The sequence below is a fragment of the Balaenoptera acutorostrata genome, chromosome 16 (genome assembly GCF_949987535.1).
Source record: "Balaenoptera acutorostrata chromosome 16, mBalAcu1.1, whole genome shotgun sequence".
Classification (NCBI taxonomy): domain Eukaryota; kingdom Metazoa; phylum Chordata; class Mammalia; order Artiodactyla; family Balaenopteridae; genus Balaenoptera; species Balaenoptera acutorostrata.
Window position 1 is genome coordinate 32,078,979 of NC_080079.1, and position 25,770 is coordinate 32,104,748.

At 38.9% G+C, this 25,770-nt stretch overlaps 1 protein-coding gene across 1 annotated transcript in view; it reads left to right on the forward strand.

Annotated features, from left to right (window-relative positions):
• TM9SF3 (transmembrane 9 superfamily member 3) overlaps positions 1-25,770 on the forward strand; it is a 77,560-nt gene continuing 51,790 nt past the window's right edge. The window contains exons 1-5 of the mRNA XM_057530947.1: positions 1-308; positions 9,578-9,773; positions 18,632-18,754; positions 21,454-21,614; positions 22,624-22,701. Coding sequence (XP_057386930.1) covers positions 210-308; positions 9,578-9,773; positions 18,632-18,754; positions 21,454-21,614; positions 22,624-22,701 — 657 coding nt within the window. The 5' untranslated portion in view covers positions 1-209. The remainder of the gene's footprint in view (positions 309-9,577; positions 9,774-18,631; positions 18,755-21,453; positions 21,615-22,623; positions 22,702-25,770) is intronic.

The window sequence follows — 25,770 nt, forward strand, 5'->3', positions numbered from 1 at the left end:
GAGTCAGAGGAAGAAGCAAGGAGGCGCCGGGGGGCGGGGGAGGCTCTGGAGCGGGCGGTGACGGCGGCGGCGCGGAGGAGCCAAAAGCTGGGCCCGGGCCCCCGTGCGTCTGTCCGCGCCCCGTGGATGCGAATCGGCCGCGGCGGAGGCGGCGGCGGCGGCGGCGGAGGAGTCGGTGGCCCGGCGCCGGGCCGGTGGGAGCGCGGAGGATGAGGCCGCTGCCGGGCGCTCCCGGCGTGGCGGCGGCCGCCGCGCTGTTGCTGCTGCTGCTGCTGCCCCGGGCCCGGGCGGACGAGCACGAGCACACGGTGAGAATTGCTCCCGGCCGGCGCGGCCGCCTCCGCCCTCTCCCCGCGGCCCACCGCCTCGGCGGGCCCGGCGCGGCCTGGAGGGCCCAGCGGCCCGGCTGAGCCCCGCGGGCGCCCGAGGGCGCCTTCCGGTTGGGCCTGGCGGAGCAGGAACCCCGGGAGCGGGGAGGAGGCCTTTCCGTGCGCTCCCGGGACAGGACTCCGCTTCCTAAGTGCCTGGGCCTCCTTCCCCAACCCGGACCTAAATGGCGCCGCAGCCCTGGGTCCAGGGGCCCCGGGAGACGGGAAAGAAGCGGGGTCCGAGGGTCGGGGCTCACTTGGCCGCGGGAGTGGGGGCCGCAGGCAGCCAGGCTCGGAGCTGGTGCCCCCCAGGAAAGGGAGCAGCGCCCGGGCTGCTGGGGACTACGACACGGCAGAAGATGGATGCACCACGTATTACCCGTCTTACAGTAACCAGGAAATACCCACCACTTTATGGTGCTCACCGGCCTTTTCTTCCTCCTCCTGCCCAAACCGGATTATAACCCTGGCGTGGGGACAGCCTTGATAAACTTGGGGTGAAGAGCACTTTACACGTGTACAGGCACTCAGCCACACGCGCCCGCCTGCGAGGCCTTACTTGTAACTTTCTCTTCACCCTCTTCTGGCCCCTAGCTGAGGCTCCCATCCGGTGGTCTCTAGGCGGCTTCTGACTGCGAGGGGTCTTGAGTTTCCCAGTCCTCTTGTCTGGCTGGGAACAGTCCCTTTTGCATTTGGCCTAAAATTGATTGGCTGTTTATTTAATTGGCATTTTCCACATCCAAGCTTGGATGTTAAAACGACTCCTCTAGTGACTTTCACTTAGGGATGTAAGTCGGTGGCTTTCTGAAAGGTAGATCTGAGCAGGGCAGGAAAGTCATGTAAATTAGAGGGTGCTTGTGAGTAGTTGTGTTTTTAGGCCTTAACTAATTAATGATACGATTTTGCATGAGAGGTTGTGTGGTACTAAATCTGCAAGTCTTCTGTCATTCCTGACAAGTGAGGAAATGAAGCAACCAGACTTCTTTTCTGTAGTCGGTAGGTTAGCTGGGCTCTTATTTTAGCTAACAACAGTTCTAAACTTTTGGCGTTTCTACCTTCAGTCGCAGCCAGAAACTTCTTACCTGTATATTTTTTAAGGGACACAATCCTGAGCTGGTGACATGTTTTTGTGCTGTATTTGTGACTTGTCACCTTAAGATAATTTTGTTCACAGGTTAAACAGTTTAAAACGCTCTCTTGTTGTTTTTTCCGTCAAGTAACTTGTCTCAAAGTGTAAGAAGTGTTCATTTCCAATGGGCATTCTTTTAGCCAGTGGTTACTAATATTTTTCCAATTTTTTGAACACTTAAGGGAAGTTGCTGTGTAAAACTCAGAATTGTCTCAAGTATAGTTCCACCATACAGGCATGTAAGCTTAAGAGTAGTAGTTTACTTTTTTATCTCGTGTTTTATATAAACTGCTGTAATAGGGAAAAGTACGTATTAATTAAAACTTCACAAATTGGAGGTGAATAAAAAGGTCTTAGATTAATTTACAGATTTAAAATGTAAATGCCAATTTCATTGAAATTTTATTGCCAGGAACATTTAAATTTTTTTTTTATCGTCTTTATTGGAGTGTAATTGCTTTACAATGGTGTGTTAGTTTCTGCTCTAACATTTAAATTTTTGAAGCCAGAAATTGAATATAAAATATTGGTTAAAAGGTTTTTGAGAGAATATGACACGTATGAGAGAATTGTTGGACAAAAAAATTTAGAATCCATTTTCTTTCAGTCATGTTTACATTGAACTGCTCTCACTTGGTTACCTGTTATTTTAAAAATTATAGGAAGGATAGCATTAAGATATAACTAAAAAATTTGTCATTCATATATTTTTTGGCTGTTAGCCAAAATATTTTATTTCTTACAAGTTTCTTGAAAATATTTCTTGAAAACTAGGCATTCACCTCAAGCAAATAATAATACTGAAAAGGCTATGGTCAAGTGAATTTTTTTTCCACCAAGAAGGCAGAAGTAGCTAATGAAGACAGAATGATACTGAAGGAGGAGAAAAATTGTCAAGGGAAGGTTGCTGAGTAAGTGTTTAATAAATACTTGTGGAATTGGATTATTAATTAAAGAACAATCTTTAGAAGTTAAAGTTTGCCCTTTAGATTAACTTTCTATGAAGACAGTTTCCAGATAGAAATAATAACTAATAGGGCTTTTGTAGCAATATGTGGTAGGCCCCGTTCTAAGTACTTTATATGTATTAACTCATATTTTAAACATACACTGATAATCTTGTGAGTGGTATTATGTCCTTTGAATGGATGAGGAAACGGATGCTAGAGAAGTTAAGTAACTTGCCCAAGACCACACAACCAGTACAGGTAGAGGTAGGATTTGAACTCAGGCAAACTGAATTAATAGTCTTCTACGCTCTCATAGGATATGCCCTACGGCCTTTTATCTTAAAAATAGGATAGTAATACACTTGGCATTAAATTGAATAATTCTCTGTATTGATAGTATTTTTAAGTGCTTAAATGTTTGGGTAAGTTTAGCTCCATAGGGGGTTGTTACTGAGGATGTGTTTGGGTTAGCATTAAAGAGGGACAGGGCTGCAGTGGGCATGTGACCCTTGCAGTCGCTTAATGTGTGTAAGACATAAAGACTGCTTGGTTTAACGCTCTGCTGTCACCATTTGAAATTCTTAATACTTTCTGCATTTTCATTGTGTGCTGGGCCCCACAAATTCTGTAGCTGGTCCTAAGAAGGAGCAGCTGACTACTTCATGCAATTCCAGAAAGCCCTTGATTTCTCTTACTTTACCTACTGAATTAGGATTCAGCTGACCATTTGACTCATATGGCATTTTTTATGTGCTTATTTATCCAACGCTCTTAATATTCTCAGAAGAATAATGAGAAGGAAATGTGCTGCTGACTTCTAGAGTATATACACATGTAGAATATATAAAAACGGGTTCCTTTCAGTTTTTAAAAGTTGAATCATACATGAATTACAGAACATACTGGTTTTTGTGTTTTTTAAATTAATTAATTAATTTTATATTTGGCTGTGTCGGGTCTTCGTTGCTGCACGCGGGCTTTCTCTGGTTGCAGCGAGTGGGGGCTACTGTTCGTTGCGGTGTGTGGGCTTCTCATTGTGGTGGCTTTTCTTGCTGCAGAGCACGGGCTCTAGGCACACGGGCTTCAGTAGTTGTGGCACACGGGCTCAGTAGTTGTGGTTCGCAGGCTCTAGAGCACAGGCTCAGTAGTTGTGGCGCACGGGCTTAGTTTCTCCGCGGCATGTGGGATCTTCCCGGACCAGGGCTCGAACCCGTGTCCCCTGCATTGGCAGGTGGATTCTTAACCACTGCACCACCAGGGAAGTCCCAAACATACTGTTTTAAATAAAAATTAAAGAACACTTTCATGAAAGACAGGCTCTTAATAGGTGATCGAAGGGTCATAAACAGAACACTTTAGAGTGAGTGAAAGATGTATAGGGTATGGCTTATGCTTACTTGCTTTTCTGACAGTTGGAGTACTTGGAAACATCTAGAGTTAGATTATCACCTCTCCTAAGATTTCAAAGGACTCCATTACAAGGATTGCAAATTGAGAATCATAGAATTTTAGAACTGGAAAGACTCGAGACCATTGAATCCAACACACTCATTTTCCTAATGGCCTGAAGAGGCCCAGTGGCTGGCCCAGGGCCACAGAAAAGAGTCTGAGCTACCTGATTTCTAGTCGTTTTTTCTACCTGTCTTGAACATATAATTTCCATAGTAACACTATGTAAAAATGTCAGCGCCAAAAAAACCAGTAATCAATGGCACAGGAATCTTAAAAGCATTTTATGGTTTACACTGGAGGCTTGAATTTTTTTTTTTTTGGCTCTGTTTCCTCAAGGTCACAAAATCAAAAATTTTTTTTCTGCGTCTGTTACATACCAGGCTCTGTGCTTGGCACAGCAAGTGGTATTTAATCAGTGCTTCTTGAGTGACTTGAGTAATTAGGGAGCTACCGGGAATAAGAATATGCAGTGTTGGAAGCATGATAACCCTACCACTTAAAGCAGTGAACAAACCCAGACGATTGTTCACTTAAGATGCATAGTCTTGGGGATGCCTGTTGTGATTTACCTAGGTTAAAACCCCATTTCTTTGTGGCCCATTGTATCTCTGGTAGGTAATATTGAAAGGACCCGATCTGTGCCTAGGATAGCCTACTCTCAACCTTTGCCATAAGCACTATTACACTACTGGCTAAAAAAAAGATGTTTTGTTTGCTTTACTTAGGCAAATGGAAGCCTTTAGTCTTTGTCTCTGTCGGGAGTATGGGAACTAGTAAAACATATGTGAAGATTTATAAAGAGGATGAGCTGTTTACTACAAGTGAATTTGTGAGTGCTTTAATATGGATCTAGTTTTAGGAAGTGTCATAATTCATTGTCCTATTTTCAGCTGTACTCCATGGTAGACTAAAAGTTTATTTAGGTACAAAGCTATTTTGAGAGGGAGAGAGCAGTTATCTGAAGAGACTATCCAAAAATACACTAATAATTTATATGTATTAGCATTCTGATGTATGTCTTTTAAATAAATAAAAGACATTGAAATAATGATTTCTGAAATATTTTTCTGAACTGGAGTTTGCTTTCTCAGATATGTATTTTAAAGTAAGCATATATCTTTCCCCTCATCCCATAAAAATGATGGCATTTGGGTGCTTAGTCTGAGCCCTCAGTCCTTTGCCTGTCTACATAAATTCTGATTTCTTTATTCGGATTTTACACGAGAAATTCAGTAACATTATCTCCTGAAGTGTTCCCTCTGAGAAAAAGTAATTCATGATCTCTGTCAAGGAGGGAAACTTCTGTACCTACACTTACCCAGCACATAAACAGTATTTAAATGAGAAATCCAACATTGGTGAGTTCTTGAGAATGAAGGTCATTCCTTTTGAGATCAGAGGACAAGGAGCTTCTTAGGAAGGTTTTTTTCCTTAGGGCAGATTAAAGGCTCAAATGGAAAAGTTGTTCAGCATTCAGCACTTCCTTAGGTGCTTTGTACAGCTGTATTTTTCCCATATTCCTTCATTTAGTTTTTGCTCTTCAGTTAATGAAGCTGACTAGGGATTAGCAAAAATGTAGTCCTGAGCTTGTAAATGTGATACTAATTAGTTAGAATGATCTTGGACAAATTATTTAACATCTCTATTTAGTTTGTTTGTTTGAATCTGTAAAATGGGGGAAATAATAGGACCTGTCTTACAGAGCTTTGAGAGATTAAATGTTTATGTAAAGACCTTAGAACTATGCCCAGCGCATGGTATGTGCTTATTAAGTTTTGGCTAGTAATGATACTATCCCAAAAGACGGTAAGCACGTGCATGTTAGTGATTGGTCAGTTAAAGTTTGACCTGAGGATTGGAGAAAGGAGGATTTGGGCAGTTCTGAAGGATAAGTAGAAATCGGCCAGGTGGGTAGGAGGAGGGCATTATAGACTTGGGGGAGTGACGTAAGAAACAAGCTGGAGCAGGAAAGGAAAGGAAGAAAATGTTATAAGCCATTTTGGCTGGAGTGGCCAGTGCAGAAGTTGAGTGTAACAGTGAAACTTCTGAGAACTGGAAACAAATGGACCGGTGAGGTGAGGAATGCAGGTAGTCTGAATTGGCCTCCTGTCCTTTGGCTGCTTCCCAGGGAGGCCTCATGGAAGCAGCCACCCCCATGCTCAGGGACCTCCTGATCCACTGCTGTGCCTGCTTGATTTTTTCTCTCCCCTTCTTCTGGTTACACTCTGCAGGTAAGTTATAAAATTCCATCTTTCTCCACGTCATTGGCAACTCAGAGTTTTTCCGAGGAAAGTATTTAAAAAGAGCTTGCTAAGACGTTATGGAATGTTGTGTGTTTTTTTTTTTTTTTGGCTATTTATTTATTTATTTATGGCTGTGTTGGGTCTTCGTTTCTGTGCGAGGGCTTTCTCTAGTTGCGGCAAGCGGGGGCCACTCTTCATCGCGGTGCGCGGGCCTCTCACTATCGCGGCCTCTCTTGTTGCGGAGCACAGGCTCCAGACGCGCAGGCTCAGTAGTTGTGGCTCACGGGCCTAGTTGCTCCGCGGCATGTGGGATCTTCCCAGACCAGGGCTCGAACCCGTGTCCCCTGCATTGGCAGGCAGATTCTCAACCAGGGAAGCCCTGGAATGTTTTGAAAGCAAATTAGACTAGCCTTTCAGCCAAGGGTGGAGGGAAGAGCCTTACCTGTTGCTGTCTTCCCACCGAGTCCGGGGAGCCCAGGGACTTTCCCGGCAGCTTAGGGAAAGGAAAGGCTTTTCTCCTAAAAAGTTTCTTCCATTTGGTATTTTCTAATTTCAAGATATTTTAAGACACGTTTTCTCTCTTGAAAAAGAACTCTTCCCTTGACCTTGTCTTGGGAACACTTATTCTCAGGGATAAATAAGAACTATAATGAAAAGTAAACATTTTAAGTTCATGAAATCTGACTGTGGTCTGCATAAGGAGCAATGTAAAAGAAAAGAAACAGTTGTAGCCTTAATATTCACCCTCATCTGTGTGTGTTTGTGTATGTGTATACATATGAGTGTTTGTGTCTATGTTACATATCTCTATATTTTTTTCTTTCTAATCCCTATTTCAGTCCTCTTCCCAGAAGGAATCCTAGGCTAAAGAATGGTACACATTTTGTTATAGTACAGTTTGCATCATGTTGTCAGAGCTTTACTACCCCATTAAGGTTTCATGAATGTTTAAAATGAGTGACTTCAGAACGTGTAGTTTAACACATACTGTGACCCTTAAATTATTTTAGTCCTGTGTTTCAGTTTGTATGAAATAAATGAATGCTCTGTTTTAACAAGTATTTATGTTCAAGTTTTTGTCTATTTGTAAAGGAATATGAGTATTAGGATTTATAGAGAAAGTGTTTTTTGTGTTTATTTTCACGAGTTATATTTATAAAATTTCTGCAGACTTGGCAGGATTAATGGCAAGAATAGGTCCTCTCTTTCAGTGTGGTAATCCTAAAAGGATGCATTTGGTTACCTTGCCTTTCTTATTTCTCTCAAAGGATACTATCGCAGTCAGTGCACATACTTCAAACTTCTTTCACTAAGTTGCTAATAAACTTTCATTTCAGCATTTCTTCAGTGTTTTTCCATCATATTCAATACTTTTTGTGTACGTGATACTATGCCAAGAGCTTTCTACTCAGTGGACAGGTTTCAATTCTAATACCAGCCCTGTTCAGTGGATAGTGATTGGTTTAGAGAACCGTTTTGAGGATTCTTATGCTATATCCCTATCTATATCTATATATCTATACCTATACCTATGTCTGTGCAGAAAGGAGTACCTTGATTGATTAGTGCAGTGTAACCTTGAACATTGGATGGAAGAGTGGTGGCATACATATATTTGTCAACCCCCTAAAGTGGCAAGAGTAGTTATGAATGGGTATCTATGTATACATTCAGACCTTTGATTGGTTCCTTCATACATGAAGGTTATCTACAGTTGTTTTTCTGAATTCACTTGAAACAGCTTATGATTTTCTATATTGTTATTCATCCTGACCCTTCTCTGCCAAAGCAGAATTAATCATTTTTATTGTTGCTACAATAGCCCTTTTTACCTTAATTGTAACACTTATTTCTTCATTGTTAATCATTTACTTGTCTGGATCCACTATGGATTGTGAACTACTTAAAGGAAAGGACAGTATGTTATTTATCTTTATAACCTTAACACCTAATGCTGTGCTTGGTACATGTCCCATGTATTCAAAAAGTCAGGTAGTTTTTTATTTCCTTGATGAGGTACCTGGATGATGTCTTATGAACAATGAGACGTTTATTAGATTTGAAGGTGAGGTGATTAGATCTAAGTCCTACTGTGGTGGTGGTATGAATCAAAAGAGGCAGATGCTTTGGATAAGAGTAGACAAGTCAGTGTTTTTTGGAATGCAGTGGGACTTGGGGTTTGAGTCGCCATGACTGAGAGGATTGTACCATTAGAAAAACAAAGTTTGGGGGGTTGGGTTTGGGTGGGATGAGTTTGGTTTTGGAGATGCTGGATTTTGATGGAAAATGTTTACTCATTTTATATGGAGGACTGGAGGTAATGTTTGGTAGTTGGGCTAGTTGGATAGGTTCCTCTGTTATGTGCTCCACAGCTCCCTATGTTATTATAATTGCTTGTTCAGTGTCATCTTTCCCTTTAGGCTCTAAGCTCCAGTGGGTCAGGGAATGTGTCTTGTTCAAAGCTGTATCCTCAACAAACACAATTATTGGCGCATGGTAGGCACTCAGTAAATAATTGTTCAGTGATTTAACTTCTGCACTGTTAGTTGACTTAAGCTGCAACTGTTAGTTGTCTTTAATTTATATTAAAGGCTAATTAGGAATACTAGTTTTAAAATTACTCAGGTAACTGCTTTTCGTAGAATCATTGGAATTTTAGACTTGAGGAGATCTTAGAAATCTTTGGCACTTCCCCCAGTTGGACCCTGGAAAGGTGACGTCACCTACCCAAAGTCATCAGACCACACTCCAGGTTTAGCTACATATAGTATTCACTGATGGGTAAAGCCATAATATTTATTCGAGGAAATTTGCATGCAGTACCTGTCTTTCAGGCTGATAAAGGGAAAGATAGAATGATGACTTGAATGGGCTGTGGAGATTTCATAGTATGGCTTTTTCTTCCTCTTGTTTAGTCATTTCTCTCCTCTCTAGTACTTTGATCAATGGCTGTGGGGAAAAAAAGGAGATGAAATTTTATTTGTGCTTGCTGACAACATTAGGTTTTTGGAGTTTCTAGTGATTAACATGAGGTTCTGGATAAGCTATTGATTTTGTTTCCTCCTTCCTTGTCCACGTTAGCATGGTGAATCATGTTGGTTCTAGGTTTATCGTTATTTGATAGTGTCAATATTAATTATAAACATTCTTATAGGTTATTGGGTTTTGTTTAAACAGTATCTTCTGTAAAACAAAGTTTAGAAAATGTGAATCTGCTTGAGACCACAATCAGAGGATATAATTTTAAAATTCACCGAATTTCATTTTTAATGTGTAGACATTGACCATCATTTTGAAACAAGCTTCCAGCATTTTATTTTAGAGCTTCCCAAACTGAGGTAGTACATTTTTGTTTAGAACAAATAACAAATATTCCCTTAATTTGAATTAGATTCTTTAAAAAACATATTCTTACTTGCTTTTTTTTGGTTTCAGTATCAAGATAAAGAGGAAGTTGTCTTATGGATGAATACTGTTGGGCCCTACCATAATCGCCAAGAGACATACAAGTACTTTTCACTTCCATTCTGTGTCGGGTCAAAAAAAAGCATCAGTCATTACCATGAAACTCTGGGAGAAGCACTTCAAGGAGTTGAATTGGAATTTAGTGGTCTGGATATTAAATTCAAAGGTACGTAAACCTTAATAGTCCTAAGGATAAAAGTTAGATTGTAGACCGGGGTTTCTCAACTTTAGCACTGTTGACATTGGGGCCAGATAATTCTTTTTTTTGTGGGGGCTGTCCTGTACAGGGTGGGACATTTAGCAGAGTCCCTGGCCCGCACCCACTAGGTGCCAGTAGCATTCTCCAGTTGTGACAACCGAGAAGTCTGTAAACATTGCTACTTGCCCTTGGTTGAGAACCACTGCTCTAGACCCTAAAATGTGTTTTAATCTCTAAGCTAAGTGTATTATATGTAGAAAAGTATATTAGTAACTGACAAAGATTTATTTTGAATATTTATAAAATAATAAATAATTGTTCATAAAATTATATTTCCTTAACATATTTATTTCTGAAAAGTGTTTTCTAGTAAATCCTTTAAGGATTGGACATAATGTGGTCAGGGAAAACCTTCATAGATTCCTAATGAGGTAATTTCCAGAGGAGTGGGTATGTAATGGGCTGTATGGATACTTAAAAATTATGTGTAAAGCCTCAAATTCAAACTTGTACCATTGGCTCAATGTATTTATCAGTGTTGTATTAATTTATCTTCAATACCTGTTGGATTGTGTGGTTTAAAATTTTAAGTCAAGGACTTGTTAAAATAGGAAAAAAATCCTCCTTATCTATTTATTATGCAGGTATCTTCTGTGTTATCAGTTCCTATGAGTGTGTTTATATTTTTTAGTTTTCTCTGTGAAGTTTGTCAGAGTGTGTATTTCCTGCATGGACATTTTTAACTTGGTAAGCAGAAGCTTGAGTAATTGAATTTTTGGAGGATCTTTGATTAGGTGTCTTGATTTTTGAATAGAGCATGGATCTTATAATCAGAAGCTTTGAATTTTAATCCTATTTCTTTTACTCTATTGATTTTAGTAAAGTTGTTTACTCCAATTTTGACTTCATTGTCTACATGTATAAAATGAATAGTAACTGACTTCTGATATTTTTAGCCTTTTGGGAGGAGAATGTGAAATGAGATATTTTAAAGATAATATTTTGAAGATAATGTTTAATTTTGATTTATTAAATTCTATTCTTGTTTTTAGGATTTTTTTTCTTACTGTTGTTGAAAATAGGTATACATATTTACATTTTTTCCCATGTATTACTCCTTGGGGCTTAATTTTAAAATTAAGTTGTAAATTTAAACCACAGTGGCATTGCTTATAACTTTATGAATTATTGTAAACATGCCCTGAGGCTTGTTCTAATTTAATGAGGTAATTTAAATATTTAATTACAGGTAAGGAGAAAAGTTAGACTAGAATATGTGATCTTTGGGAACCTCAATACTACATTTATTCACATACTCTCTCCTTTTCCATATTTGGTACACATTTCTAGTTTATTAAAAAGGAACCAGAGAGAAAATAGGCAAAAACCCTGAGTCCTACTTTGCTGCTATGGACAGATTTCATCACTTGTTGCAATCCTCACCTTTATTTACTAAAGAAGAGTACTCATTCAGCTGTCTTAACCATTCTTTTATTAGTTTCTTGAGGCTGAGATGGAAAGATTATTTAGATAGAGGGGTATGGTTTTCATGGGCTATAAAAGTGGGATTTATTTTCCTTTCAGACTAAACACCTTTAGATGAAAAGAATCAGAACTGGCCAGATGTTACTCCCTAAGAGTCGGCGGTTCCTTGGAGTCTTGTCAACTCTACACTCCATCATGGATATGCTGCTAAAGAAGCTGCCACGTTAAGTGGTCCAGATGCAATAGTAAATGCTGATTAGATTTCTCTTTCTGTTGTAGACCTTTGCTTACCCTGTTCAAAGATAAAGTTGATTGTGCTTTGAAAAGTGTTTTGTGAGGTTTCCTGGTTGTTCTTTATAGTATCATAGAATTTTAAAGGTGGGATGCACCTTAGAGATTGTGTCATCTGATTTCCTGTTAGGGAGGCCCAAAGATGAATTACCCAAGGCATATCACAGCATACTAATGCTGTGTGGAAACTTGAACCCTCTGTCTCTGTGTAAACTGTAGAAATATTTATATTGTTAATCTTTCATCCCTTAAGTATTTGATTTTTAAAGGTTCTTCTGAAGGCATATTCAAGTAAGAAAATAAAATTTTGGAAATATTGTGAAACTAGGAAAAACTATACATATACATACCCACTTATATGTGCATACACACAAACACACAACTTTTTTTTTTAACCTAGTAGATTCTGTCAGGCTAAATGGATTGGTATGGTTGTGTAAAATGAAAGTCACTAAATAGACTATTTTAGGGAACAAGCAGTAGTTTTGAGTCTAATACAGGATGCCTCAAAAGCTCCCTTTTGAGGTTTTATGCACAACTTTGTTTTTTTCTTCCTAATAGTTTTTATACTATCACTAGACAAAATGCTGCATTGAGAACATTTAGACAAAATTAAATGCAAAGGGCAGACTTAAATTGGATATCTTTGAACCAGACCTGAAATCATTACCTTATAATTTTCAAGGGTACCTCCTAGAATCTTGCCATTGTGGAGTGGAAAGAACATGTGCTTTAGAGTCAGAGAGACTTGATGCATCTCAGCTCTGCCTCTGCCTACCTATGTAGTCCTGGACAAAGTATTCAGTCTCTTTGATCTCATTGTCCTCATCTATGAAATGAGGGAAATAATATCCACTTGATAGAATTGTCATGTTTAAATGAGATAGTGCACGTACATCATTTATCAAAGTTCCTGATAGTTTACATTCAAGAAATGGTTATTGTTATGAATACTGATAGCACATAGTATGTGTCTGTGCTTCCAACTTGATTTTGCATTAGCAATTATGAAATGTTAAATTAGTTTATTGAGTATAGGATTTGATTTATCCTCAGGCTGCTGCACTAGCCTGCTGGGTAATTTAGTTACTTCCGCTGGGGCAGGGACAGTTGCATTCTTATTCACTGTTGCATCCTTAGCTATTAAGACATGGTGAGCTTTTAATAAGTTGTCTAGCACCTAGTTTGTGCCTACTTGTTCTTTATTATAATTGGTTCATTATGATCATTAGGTGATCTGGAATAGTAATTCCTAAGCAGGGAAGGTCACCACCCTATCCCTTCCCTCTCATTTGAGAATTCTTGCAGTATAATGAAGGATATTAATTGTTGAAAAGTTGACTTCTAGAGGATTCCTTCCTCCCATTTATTTTATTGATCTTCCCTTGAATTTTCTCTTCCTTGAGTATTCTAACTTAACAGAGGGGTGAAATTATTTTATTAGTATTTCTTCTACTTCTCTAGAGTGAAATGGTAAGTTGAGAGTACTGCAGTTATGTAGATATGCCAAGGGCTGCTTAGAGCCTTATGTATTTCTAGTTCAGTGATTCTCAGTCTAGTCTGTTTTCATCCTCGAAATAAGCTTATGGAGGTGTATTATACCTGTTTTTCAGATGAGGAAGTTGGGGCCCAGAGGCTAAGTAACCTTGTCTAAGGATTCACAGATGGCAAGTGGCGGAGTGAGGATTTGAACCCAGGCAGCCTAGCGTTAGAGTTTGAGCTTTTAATTACTATGCGGTATTTCCCTCCAGATATCTGGCTGGGTAGGTAAGCCTGATTGCCAAAGGGTGGGGAAAGGGCTTGGGAGGTGGCAGTTCTTTTCATTCAGCCCCAATGAAGATTTTTGCTTAAGGTGAACCCCACCCTGTTTCCAGTCCCTGGATTCTACTATTCCTGTTCTTCCTGATTCTGGAGCCTCTCTGCTGAAGTTCTCTAGGGGAAAGTGACTCTGGTCTGCAGCGGGGAAGTTGAGGATATTATTCATCTAGCTGTGTGATGGGTGCAGGAGGGGACCTAGGCATCCAGCCCCTCTATAAACATATTTTTATACAGTTCCCCTATGTGTTCAGCCCTACATCTATCTCTCCTCTACCTTTCGATGTCTGTGGTGCCTCCCAGTTCTGAGTGTCTCCTGTGTTCTGTGACAACAATCCTGTTGTCCCTTCTGTTATGGTTTCCTCTGCCTTATTATTCATTCACCGTCTTCCATTTCCCCAACATTGATTGAAATCTTTTCTCACTGTCTTCTCCTCTTTTTGTCCTTGTGCGCCTACATCCTTTTTATTCCTTTATTGACATTTTAATGGAGTTTCAGGAGGTAAAAGACACTTGTGGTTAATCTGCCTTGTTTAATCGGAAGTCTGGGAACTTGATGCAATATTTTGTCTTATTGGTTTCAACTGAAGTGTTTTAGCTGGACCAAATAATTTGAATCTTGTATTGAATCTTGACTCTAGATATTTTGAATTCTTGGTATTAGCAATTTTTTAAACTTTGTGCTAACTGCAAATTTGATAAGCCTGCTCTTTTTATAAGTTCTTATTTAAACCATTGCTAACATTATTCTTTTCAGATTGACATCTGTCTTTTTTTTGTTTTCAAAGGAATGTATGTGTATATATTTTTTCTGATTTTAACAGTGATATAGGATCAATGTACAAAATTTAGAAACTACAGAGAAATGTAAAGAATATAAAAATCACCTGGATATAAATACCAGTAACAGTTTCTTCTTTTTTTCTGACCATCTTTACATTCATCCACATTATTTAAAATTTTTAAATATTGGGTTCATGTTCCATATATGATTTTTAAAAATGTATTTAATGAACACTTGTATAGTGTTTATTATGTGCCGGATACCATTCTAAGCACTTGCTGGCTCGTTTAATAAGTTATGTATAAATTAGTTTTTACTCTTCTTTTTTTTCCTCAACATCTTATCGTCTTGTCCTCATATTGTTAATTACTCTGTTTAAAATATATTTATATAGTATTCTATAACTTGATATTGTAATTTCTCCCCATTTCCCAATGACAAGATATTCATTGTTTTCTTCTTTCTTCCTTTTCTTCCTTGCTTTTGCTTTTTTTTTTCTGTTAGAAATAAGAATGCATTTGGCTATACTAGCACATAAGTATTTTAATGCATCTATGAATCTTTCATTAGCTTAAATTCTTAGAAGTAGAATTACTGAATCAAAGGGTATAATCATTTTTAAGGCAGTTCTTGATACGTGTTGCCAAATAGCCATCTCGAAAAAAAATTATACAGTTTATACTGCCAGCCAGTTTGGTCAGTTAATCAATATTGGTTTATGTAGATGGTTGATTAATTAATGGTGAATATGCCAGTTTTTCCAGTCCTGTAAAAAGTTCATTCAGCAGTTTTTGAGAGCTTACTGTATTCCAGAGCCCTATGGTAGACTCTGGGTATACAAAGTTGAACCAGAAGCTCTGGTGTCAGGGGTCTGTGGACCTCTGGAATTGTACACTTAATTTTGAGTGAATGTGCATTTTGTGGGGACAAGGGAGATATCACTTCCATTGGATTCTCAAGGGGGTGTGTGGCTCAAGAAAACGTAACACTGTGAATATATTGGCACTTTTCGTCCTTAAAACAACTCTGGGAAGGAGATAGCATAGATGTTATCTGTTTTACAGTTGAGGGACCTGAGGTTCACAGAGGTTAAGTGACTTGCTTTTATTCACAAAGCTAGTAAGTAGTGGAACCCAGACTAAAACCCAAGTTTCTGCCCATTTCTCTATAGTTTGTCTATAGTGACTTCATGAGAAACTTTGCTAAGTGCTGCTGAATTTGAGGTAGAGTATTTCTGATTTTCCAGTTCAGTAATGCTGTTCAAAGAGAAACTAAACAAAGTAAGGCACGATATGTTCTTAGAGAACTCATGAGTAATTGTCACATTCTTTTTTCAATGCTTTCACTGTCTCTTCAGTTGTTAGTCCGGAGTGTTGTTGAGAATTGATGACAGACTTATTGGCATGTTGTTTCCAGAATTTACCCTTGCTTTCTGTTTGAAAAATCAGTATTGACATTTGCCACTTTATAACTTTGGTTTTCTTCTTTTTTCCCCCATAAAAAGTATTTGCATTGGTAAGATCTTAATTGCATCCCCTTCAGGATTCATAGGTGTGTATTTCCCGTGAGAAGGGTATGCCCTATTGTAATTTTAAAGTAGTGTTTTGTGGTAATAGATTTTCAGATTGTTTTCCAGTCATGTAGAATGCTGAGTGGTGATTTGGTATACTCAGGCACATTACATTCGTTATCTTCAAAGCGGCTCCCTCCTGAGAGAAGTGCTTTTTCAATTGAGCAACCAGGCTCTTTAATTATTTGTGATGTTTGTATTTGCTTACATGCCTGCAAGAGGAATTTCATTAAAATATGACCAACCCAGGCCCTTATTAGAACCTTCCATAATGATGTTTTCTCTTTTACCACAACATTTCTTTTCTAGGTTTTGTATCAGTGAAAGATACTCTTCAAGACTTCTTTGTCAATCCTTCTGAGATACTCAGCTCAAAAATTTCATTTGTTTATATTGGCATTTTGTCCTTACACACAGACATACACACAGACACACACACACCATTCACACACAGATGCATGTATATGTGCATACTCTAATGTATTTAGTGACTTCCTTTGCCAAATAAATGGAAAATTATGCTCTTAAAATTTGTTAAAATATTTTCTTTGTTTAGTGCCTGCTCTGTGCAGCGTACTGAAACAGGCATAGCTGGGGCCAGAAAGGTTATGATCAGTTATAGACATAGCTCTCAAGACCTAATGGTCTTTTTGAGGAGCTAAGATACTGGTGTGAGGTTGTAAGTGGTGTAGGCCTAGGTGCCATAGGAGATATGGAGAGAAAGCCGTGGGACTTCAGTGAAGGGGGCAGGCTGTGTGGTGAGAGGAGTGAGGGTTGGGGAATCAGGGATTACTCTGGGGGACAGGGTAGAGGCATGGGGAAGATTTTAGGATGGACACGTGAGGTGGGGTTTACTGCACAAACAACAAATCCGGAGGCCAAGGGAGCACAAGGTGTGTGGGATCTGCAGGTGGCTGAGTCTGGTTAGAGTATAGGGAGAGAGGATGGTGGAGAGTTGAACTAAAGTTCAGACTGTAAGGAATCTTTTTTTTTTTTTTAATTTATTTATTTATTTTTATTTATGGCTGTGTTGGGTCTTCGTTTCTGTGCGAGGGTTTTCTCTAGTTGCGGCAAGCGGGGGCCTCTCACTATCGCGGCCTCTCTTGTTGCGGAGCACAGGCTCCAGACGCACAGGCTCAGTAGTTGTGGCGCACGGGCCCAGTTGCTCCGCGGCATGTGGGATCCTCCCAGACCAGGGCTCGAACCCATGTCCCCTGCATTGGCAGGCAGATTCTCAACCACTGCGTCACCAGGGAAGCCCCCCAGACCGTAAGGAATCTTTTAAAAGCTTTATATATGGGTAAATGTCATATTGTATACCTCAGAACTTCATACAGGAAACTGCTATATTGTTAATGACAATTATCAGTGAATGTCTGATTGTGACAGCAAGGAATTTGGTGGCTTTGCAGAGGTAGCTGTGAGTCCTCCCACGCCACTGTGGCCATTCGTTGCTGCTCAACCTGGACCTTCCTTTGGTTCTTGCTCTCTTCTCTGTAGCTATAATTTCCTGCTGCCAGTTCTCCTAGCTCCTGCTGTAGGCATCCTTTGTAGTAATCTCCGTCTTAACTCTCGCTGCCTTCTCCTCTGCTCAGCCTCAGTTTTTACCATTATGAAAACCCTAAATTTCTTGCTGCCTAAAAATGGCCTGGGTAGAAAGAAAATATGTGTGGGAGCCATTGTTGTTGGATACAAAGCAGTTTTCTTCTCCCACTTGGATAGAGAATTTCCCTATCCCTCTTTCATGGGACTTCAGTGTTTCCTGCCATCTTTGGTTTTGTAGTTTTGGGGTGTCCACTCTGGGCTGAGCAATAATAAGCTGTTCTCTCTGTTGAGAACTGGGGAAACATGGTGGTGGTGTCTGGAGTTACACATCAGATTGTTATTTCTCGTAGAAACAACATTATAGATGGCTATTAATTATAGTTTGGCTGCAGTTTATATTTAAGTTGTTTTAATCAACATTTGGGAAATTGAACTTTGTTTCTTGGAGGAAGTTGTATTTCATGTTCTAAATAACCGATATTATAGTACAGGAGAACTTAAAAACAAACATCTGTGCTTTTTGTTGTTGTTAAGATTGATTTCTCTTTTTTTTTTTCCTAGTTGCTTAAGTAACATACAAAAACAGTTCAGTCCTTTTGATGGACATCTAGAGTGCTTTTCAGATTTTGCTTTGTTTTGTTTAGAAACTAATGATCCTAAGCACATTTTTGAAAGGTTTATAAGTTAGAGACCATCTGAATAGTATTTTCAGATAGGAGTATTTTTAAAAGCAGTCAAGACTGGAAATGACTCATCTCCAGGGAACTTCTGGGTAATTTATAAACAGCGATGCCTGCTAGATAGAGGTTTGCCTTTTAATCTTCCGAATTATGAAGAGTCACTGGGATTCCTCATGGAATCTGTGGCCTCCAGTGACTTGCACTTCCAGGAATGTTCAAATGAATATTTATCTCAGAGATCTCATAGCTAGAAATTGTTAGCTCTACTTAGGATCATATTCTTGAGTTTTTGTATAAAGTGAAAACTTTCCTATGTGTTTTAAGCTTTTTCATTTCTGTTTTTAAATCAATTTATTCATTTTAAAGTTACTTTGTAAATGTTCTGTATAATTTTCTTTATATAAGAGATGCTTTCTTCACTTAATAAGATAATCTTTGAAAGTAAAGATGGTTAAAATTCTTTTATTGTGAAAAATCTTAAACATACACAAAAAAGGAAAGAATTGTATACTGAATCCCTATATATATATCACCCAGATTCAACTATTATGAGTAGAAATTTTAACTTCAGGAAATGTTGGCTTTTTTGTGTGTTATTCTTCCTGTAACTGTTTTGCAAATGAGTGTACTGATTTGCAATTTTTATTTTATGCAGATGATGTGATGCCAGCCACTTACTGTGAAATTGACTTAGATAAAGAAAAGAGAGATGCATTTGTGTATGCTATCAAAAATCACTACTGGTACCAGATGTACATAGATGACTTACCAATATGGGGTAAGTATTGTATGTTATTTTTTAAAGTTTGGGGAATATTTGCATAATAAGCAAGATTTATGTAATGACTATTCAGTCAATGAATGTGTTTTCAGTGTTTTCCACAGAATGATTTTTTTTTTTTTTTTTTTTTAAATTTTTTTTTTTAATTAATTAATTAATTTATTTATTTATGGCTGTGTTGGGTCTTCGTTTCTGCGCGAGGGCTTTCTCTAGTTGCGGCAAGCGGGGGCCACTCTTCATCGCGGTGCGCGGGCCTCTCACTGTCGCGGCCTCTCCCGTTGCAGAGCACAGGCTCCAGACGCGCAGGCTCAGTAGTTGTGGCTCACGGGCCTAGCCGCTCCGCGGCATGTGGGATCCTCCCGGACCGGGGCACGAACCCGTGTCCCCTGCATCGGCAGGCGGACTCCCAACCACTGCGCCACCAGGGAAGCCCCACAGAATGATTTTAACATCAATTTTACGGTTTCCTGTTACTTGAAGGGTTTTTGACATTGTCAAACTTTACATGAAAATCCCTGAAAATATAACTTTTATACAGTGTAACTTTTCATATTCAAGAGGTCAAAAGGTGCTTTGAACAATCCGAAATATTCCCCCTCCCTCCATTTTCTCACATCTTATTTTGACTTATTTTATCAAATACAATCAAAGGGACTGAATAGGATTTTAAAGTTATATTCTGGCTTTCTCTCATGTGGCACTGTGGTAGTATGGTTTTTGGATATAATAGTCTCCTGAATGACTTGTTTTGCTAGTTCCTATGTTATTTTCCAAAAGTCTATTATGTTTAAAATTTTAAAAACTTTTTTATGTTTTATTTTTTATGTTTTATGTCCTTGTTCATCTGTGTTAATGGAGAGGAACAATGCAATAGTTAATACCAACTTATTATAATCCAAACATTGTTTGTGCTGGGCTTGATTAAACTATTTAATATGTAGAGCAAAGCCAGCTATCATAGCCAGCATGTTTGATCACATTTTTCTCTTAATGGCTTGTTGTTGTTGTTGTTTTTATTTTTTGGTCTTTGGACACTTGTTCTTATATATAAATAATATATAATTAATATTCTAATTCTTAAAATTATTAGCAGACTACTGTATTCATGAGCAGCAAACTGAAAGACTGAACATAGCAGCCCAGAGTTTAATATGGTACTAAGATGGAATTTGTAAGAAAGTTAATCTCAAGATATAATTGTATGCATCGTCATTACTGTGTTGCATGTTAATTAGGTACAAATAGTAAGCATTTCATGTAAATGACTGTAATTAGTATAACAGACATTTCTGTGATTGGCTCTGAGGGTAGTAGGAAGATATGCTGAATATTCGCTGAAGACTTCTGAGCCTGTAGTTTTAGGAGAACCCACTAATCCGGGTTTTCTCTTTTTTTGGTGAGAGAGTAAGTCTTTTGCATTGCTTATGGGTTTCATGTCTAGAACCTTAGGGTTTTTCCGTCATTTCTGTGGGCCTCCATAAGCAACATGGCAGCTGTGCTTTCCTGTCTTAACATAAATCTTTTTTAGCTCTGGGTTTCTGCCATGTTTAGGGCAGATACTTTTGGATGTCCTAGAATGTCTGAACCATGGGAAACCCTGTCAGAAAAAAATCTTTATCTGGCTTTTCTTGGTATAAAGGTTTCAGAGTCTTTTAAAAGTCATTTAGACAATACTTTCCTATTTGGTATAATTATGTCTCCACCCTCAGAGTTTCCAGAGTAGATAGGTAAATAAACTTTGGTGAAATTAATTATTAGAAGGATTTTATTATCCCTCTACAACCTCAAACAAAATGAAACTGTATTCCTTGAACTTGTACCAATTATAACAACTTTGGTTAATAAGCAAATAATTCTTAATAAGAAATGATCATTTTTTTCCCACTAATGCTTTTCATGAGTTCCATTGGCCGTAGAGGGAAGGCCCAAGGAGTAACTTTTAGAGCCTAAGGCGCTAATGAATATATAGGCTTGGGTAGGGAACATTTGATAAATAGCTGACAGTATGAGGGCACAAGAGATAGATCCTCAGGTACTACCTACTCCCTTGTTTGGGTCTTCTCCTTCAGTATCCCAAATTGTAATCAAAATGATCACTTTAACTTTTGCCTCATTACCATTTATTTTCAACTCTCCTTTCATTTTGTTGACTTCCCAGGGATAAGTCCAATACTTGAGGTATAAAGGGGAGGTGTTTTAAGTTTTGGTACCCACTATACACATATGTGCAGCTTATTAGGAATGAGTTGATCATAGGTTATTAGGGAAAGTACTGGACTAGACCTCTGGAGACCTTGCTTTTAATTTTAGTTTGACCACGAAACTGAGAACCTTGCCAGATAGTGATACAGTGCTCCCTGAAATTTTGAGATATTAAGGAATATAAACTACACAGTCATGATTATTACAATGAAGGTGATACTAATGACAGAGCATGAACTTTGAGGATCAAATTAGTGATAGGTTATGCTGAGCTGTGCATCACTTTTTTTACCATGGTGTGAAAATAGTTTTGTGTTTGCCAAGTCGTTAACAAAGAGAAGTCCAGCCTGTACCTTTTCATTGTTCTAACCATGAGGAATAATGGTAGTATTGCTTTTTTATAAAAATGTTTTTTAGTGAGCTTTTAGCTTCTAATGTATTTTAAATACTAAGTGATATTACATACCTTGTATGAAGTGTTATTTCTTTTGAAGGTATTGTTGGTGAAGCAGATGAAAATGGGGAAGATTACTATCTTTGGACCTATAAAAAACTTGAAATAGGTTTTAATGGACATCGAATTGTTGATGTTAATCTAACTAGTGAAGGAAAAGTGAAACTGGTTCCCAATACTAAAATCCAGATGTCATATTCGGTAAGTATTAAAATAATTGTATCCAGGAAGCAGTGTTTGTCACTTAATATCAATAATTAAGTATGTTTTACAGCTTTAGTAATTGAAATTGTAGCTTGAAATGGGATGCAACAGAATATTATTAATGTATGTAAGTAAGCCTCCTAAAAGCAGGGAGATATACTTCAGGTCTGTAGTATTAGATACCTGTTATGCATTGGCAGGACCTACCATTTGCTTCAGCGAACTTTACCATTATAACTGGGCAGTTAGCTAACCCAGCCATGTGTTTTCATGGTTACTTTTTAGATTACATTACTCCTTGTTTCTCTTTCCTTTTTACTGTTGCAGATTAAGAGATGATGCCATGTTGAAAATTTCTGGATGAGTATAGTTTACCATATTTTGCTTTATCAGTTGGAATAAGATACTCCTGCAGAGTAAGAGCTTGTCAGAGCCCCTTGCAACTGTCAAGTTAATTCTGTTCTGTTAGGATTAAAAGTAGTGGAAAGAAGAGAAATCCGATGTAGGTAGCCTCTCTCTCTGGTAGTTTTTTTTCCAGGTAACTGGAATGAATCCATTGCTAGTAGACAGTTTTGAAAGTTTTTCAAGCTTTGTGCATATGTACCTAGTGCAAATAATATTTGCATAACCGTACTTATAAAGAAACATCATTGTAATAAAACTAATGCAATCTAAAGACAAAGATGTACAGATTCTTATTTTATTTGGTCTGTTTAATTGAGTTGTTATCACATTTATGAGGTCAGAGAATGTAAGTCAGCAACAGTTAATAGTCCTTGAAAACTGAAATGATCTAAGTCATAAGTTTTGTTAATACACGGAGAGGAAAGTTGGCTAGTTTTTCTATCATGTATTTCAAAGTTGCATCTCAAATTGGTAGTAACTTTCTACTATTTCTCTAGTATCTTATTCTAAGTGTGTAAATCTTTTCAAATTTTGCTCAGAGTTTTGTTATCAGATTATTGTTTACTGGCCTTGATTTTCAAATGAAAAAAATTTTTTTCAGGTAAAATGGAAAAAGTCAGATGTAAAATTTGAAGATCGATTTGACAAATACCTTGATCCGTCCTTTTTTCAACACAGGGTAGGTAAATTGTGTATTTTAAGATGTTCAGTATGTGCTTCAATCAGTTAGTTAAACAATGAGCATCTGCCACATATAGGGCACTGTGCTAGGGCTGTGGATCTCAGAGATTTAACAAATGCTGATTTCAGATGTGAGCTCAGAGTCATAAGAGTGATAGAGAGTTTTAGAGGATCAGTCAAAAGCTCCCTTCATCATGCCTGGTTTAAACCAATGAAGAGAGATACACAAGGAAGAATACAGCATATGGGAAGCCAAGATACCACTTTTATTGCTAATGAGGCTAATACTGGAGAATGTGGCTGTAACTGTGGTCAAGTGGGCTTCTTAATATTGAAACTCAGAATTGGAGAAGCTTAACACACTCAAGACAGTGCTGGACTGCTTCAGGTTTTCCTACCTGGGCGCCTGTGTGTGTAAAAATTACAGTGTGGAGAAACAGAGCAGAATGTATGCATCCTCTAGGAAGGAATGAATACAAGAGTGGAGTGATACCAGGAGTTTTTGCCAGGGGAAATCCTTCCACATACCAAGATACACCAAGAATGGAAAGATGCCTCCCACCCCCCGACCAGCAGGTGTACACTGGATCTCAGATCCTTAGTCTAGTGGCATTGCTACTGGTTTTGTACAGATAGCTTTGGTTATTTTTAGCAAGAAACAGATTTTATTTTGGTGATTCACTCCTTCAAGGATGGATATGAAAAAACTACAAGGTATCGGGATGTATCCATTCTTCTGACTTTCTTCCTGACTTGCCTCTTCTATCTTTTGGACTGAAATCCTGAAGTTTATTAGTCACCAATTTTTGAGATGGCTTATAAGTTTTTTTTGTCTCAGAGTTATATCATTGCAGCCAGTTTCCACCCTTAGACTCCACCAGAACCTGTTACTACTTCTAATCTTCCACGGGGTCCTAGGAGAAAAAAATGAAGCTGTTTGGGGTTTAGCCCCTACTGAAAGATTTAGTGTGCTACTCCTGGAGCTACGATTCCCTCCCCCACCCTCCCAGGGCTTTTCCTCAGATTCAGCGCTCAGGCAGTCCTGAACATGGTAGTCCATTTAAAGGTATAGGCACAAATAACTTCAACTTTAAGTAGCATTTAGAATATGAGGGCTTCCAACTGACATTCCCTATTGGAACACCTAGGTCTACTTGCTTCTAGTCTCATGGGGTAGTGACAGCTTGGTGGAAAGGCTGCCTTTTGGCATTTTCACTAGTAGAACTGTATACCATATATATTTTTTAAACAAATATTAATTGAGCACTTGCTGTGTGTCAAGCACTGTACTCAGTAAGTGGAATACATTAGAGAATGAATGTCAAAGATCCATGCCCTCTTGGAGCTTACATACTAGTGGGGGAGACATGCAGTAAACGTAATAACTAAAATGTATAGTATGTTGAAAGATGTGTACGTGGAAAAATAAAAAAGCAGTTGGGTAAGAGTGCTGTGGGTAGAGCAAGTTGTAGTTTTGAGTACGGAGGACAGGGTAAGCCTCTGAGATGGACTTTTAAGCAAAAGCTTGAAGGAGTTGAAGGAAATAAGGAATGTGGCCATCTGGAGAAAGAGTATTCCAGGCAGAAGCAACACCATGGAAAGGCCTGTTAGGTGGGAACATGCTTGGTGCGCTTGAGGAATAGCAAGGAGGCCCGTATGGCTGGAGCAGAGCAAGGGGACGAGAAGTAGGAGATAAGTCAGAGAGGCAGCAGGAGCCAGATCATCCACGGCTGCTTTAAGGACTTTGAATGCAAAGATAGTGTTTTCAGCAGGGTAATGGCAGATCTGACTTCTATTTAAAAAGGGTCTTTCAGGTTGTGATGTTGAAAATGGGTTGTGTGGGAAACGGGGAGTAGCAGGGTTGCCATTGGAGAGGCTGTCGCATTAATGCAGGTGAGAAGTAAAGGTGGCTCAGACCAAGGCATAGCAGTGGAGGTGGCGAGAAGACGCCAGATTGTGAACGTATTTTGAAGGTAGAGCCAGCAAGATTTCCTGATGGATAGAAAGATAAAGAAGGTTTGAGAAAGACTCCACAGTTTTGGGCCTGAGCATCTATCAGAGTGGAGCTGCTGTCAGTGGGGTGGAAAAGCTGTATTTGGAGAGTTGGAGGGGAAGATCAGAGTACAGTTTGGGACATGGTGGTTTTGAAGTGTCTGTAGGATATCCAGACAGAGACAATGACCAGCTAGTTGGATATATCAATCTGGAGTTCAAAAGAGAGGCCTACAAATTTTGTAGCCATTGGCATATAAGTATTTAAAGCTGCGAGACTGAATGCAATTACCAAGGAAGAGTATGTACAAATAGAAGAGGACTAAGGACTGAGCCCTGGGAGCAGTAGTACAAGTTCAGGGAGAAAAGGAGAAACCAGCTAAGGGCCCTAAGGAGATATTGGTAAGGTATGGGGCGAAAAAAAGATTGTATGGTATCTTGGAAACCAAGAGAGGAAAGTCTGTCACAGAGCATAGAAAGATTAGTTCTGAATTGTTGCTGACGGGTCAGGTAAGATGAGTACTGAAAGTACCTGTTGATTCATCTGAGGTCATCAGTGAACTTGACAAAGAGCAGGTTTGGTGTAGTGGTGGGGCAGAATCTCAACAGAGCTGGTCTAAGAGAGAATGGGAGGGGAGGAATTGGAGGCAGCAAGTTTGCTACTAAAGGGAGTGCAGAAGCGGTGTAGTAGCCCGTAGGAAAGATGGAATCAGGAGGGGGGCGGGGGTTTGTTTTTTTTTTTTTGAAATGTAAGAAAAACATGTTTGTTATGTTGATGGGATTCAGTAGAGAGTACAAAACTGATGATTCAGGAGATGGGGGAGAATTACTGAAGCATTTTCCTTGAGTCGGCAGGAGTGGATGGGATCTACTGTGTAAGAGTTGAGATTGTTTCTAATACAGTGACTACAAACACAGACTTAGGAGCCCCAGCTGGATACAGACTCTGTCTCTGCCATTTACTGTAACTGTGGCCAGATGACTCAGTTGTTTAGCTTCTTTTCAGTAGTGAAGCAGGGGTTATACTGCCTTGCAGAGTTGTTGTGAAATTCCATTTGACAGTGTATATAAAGCA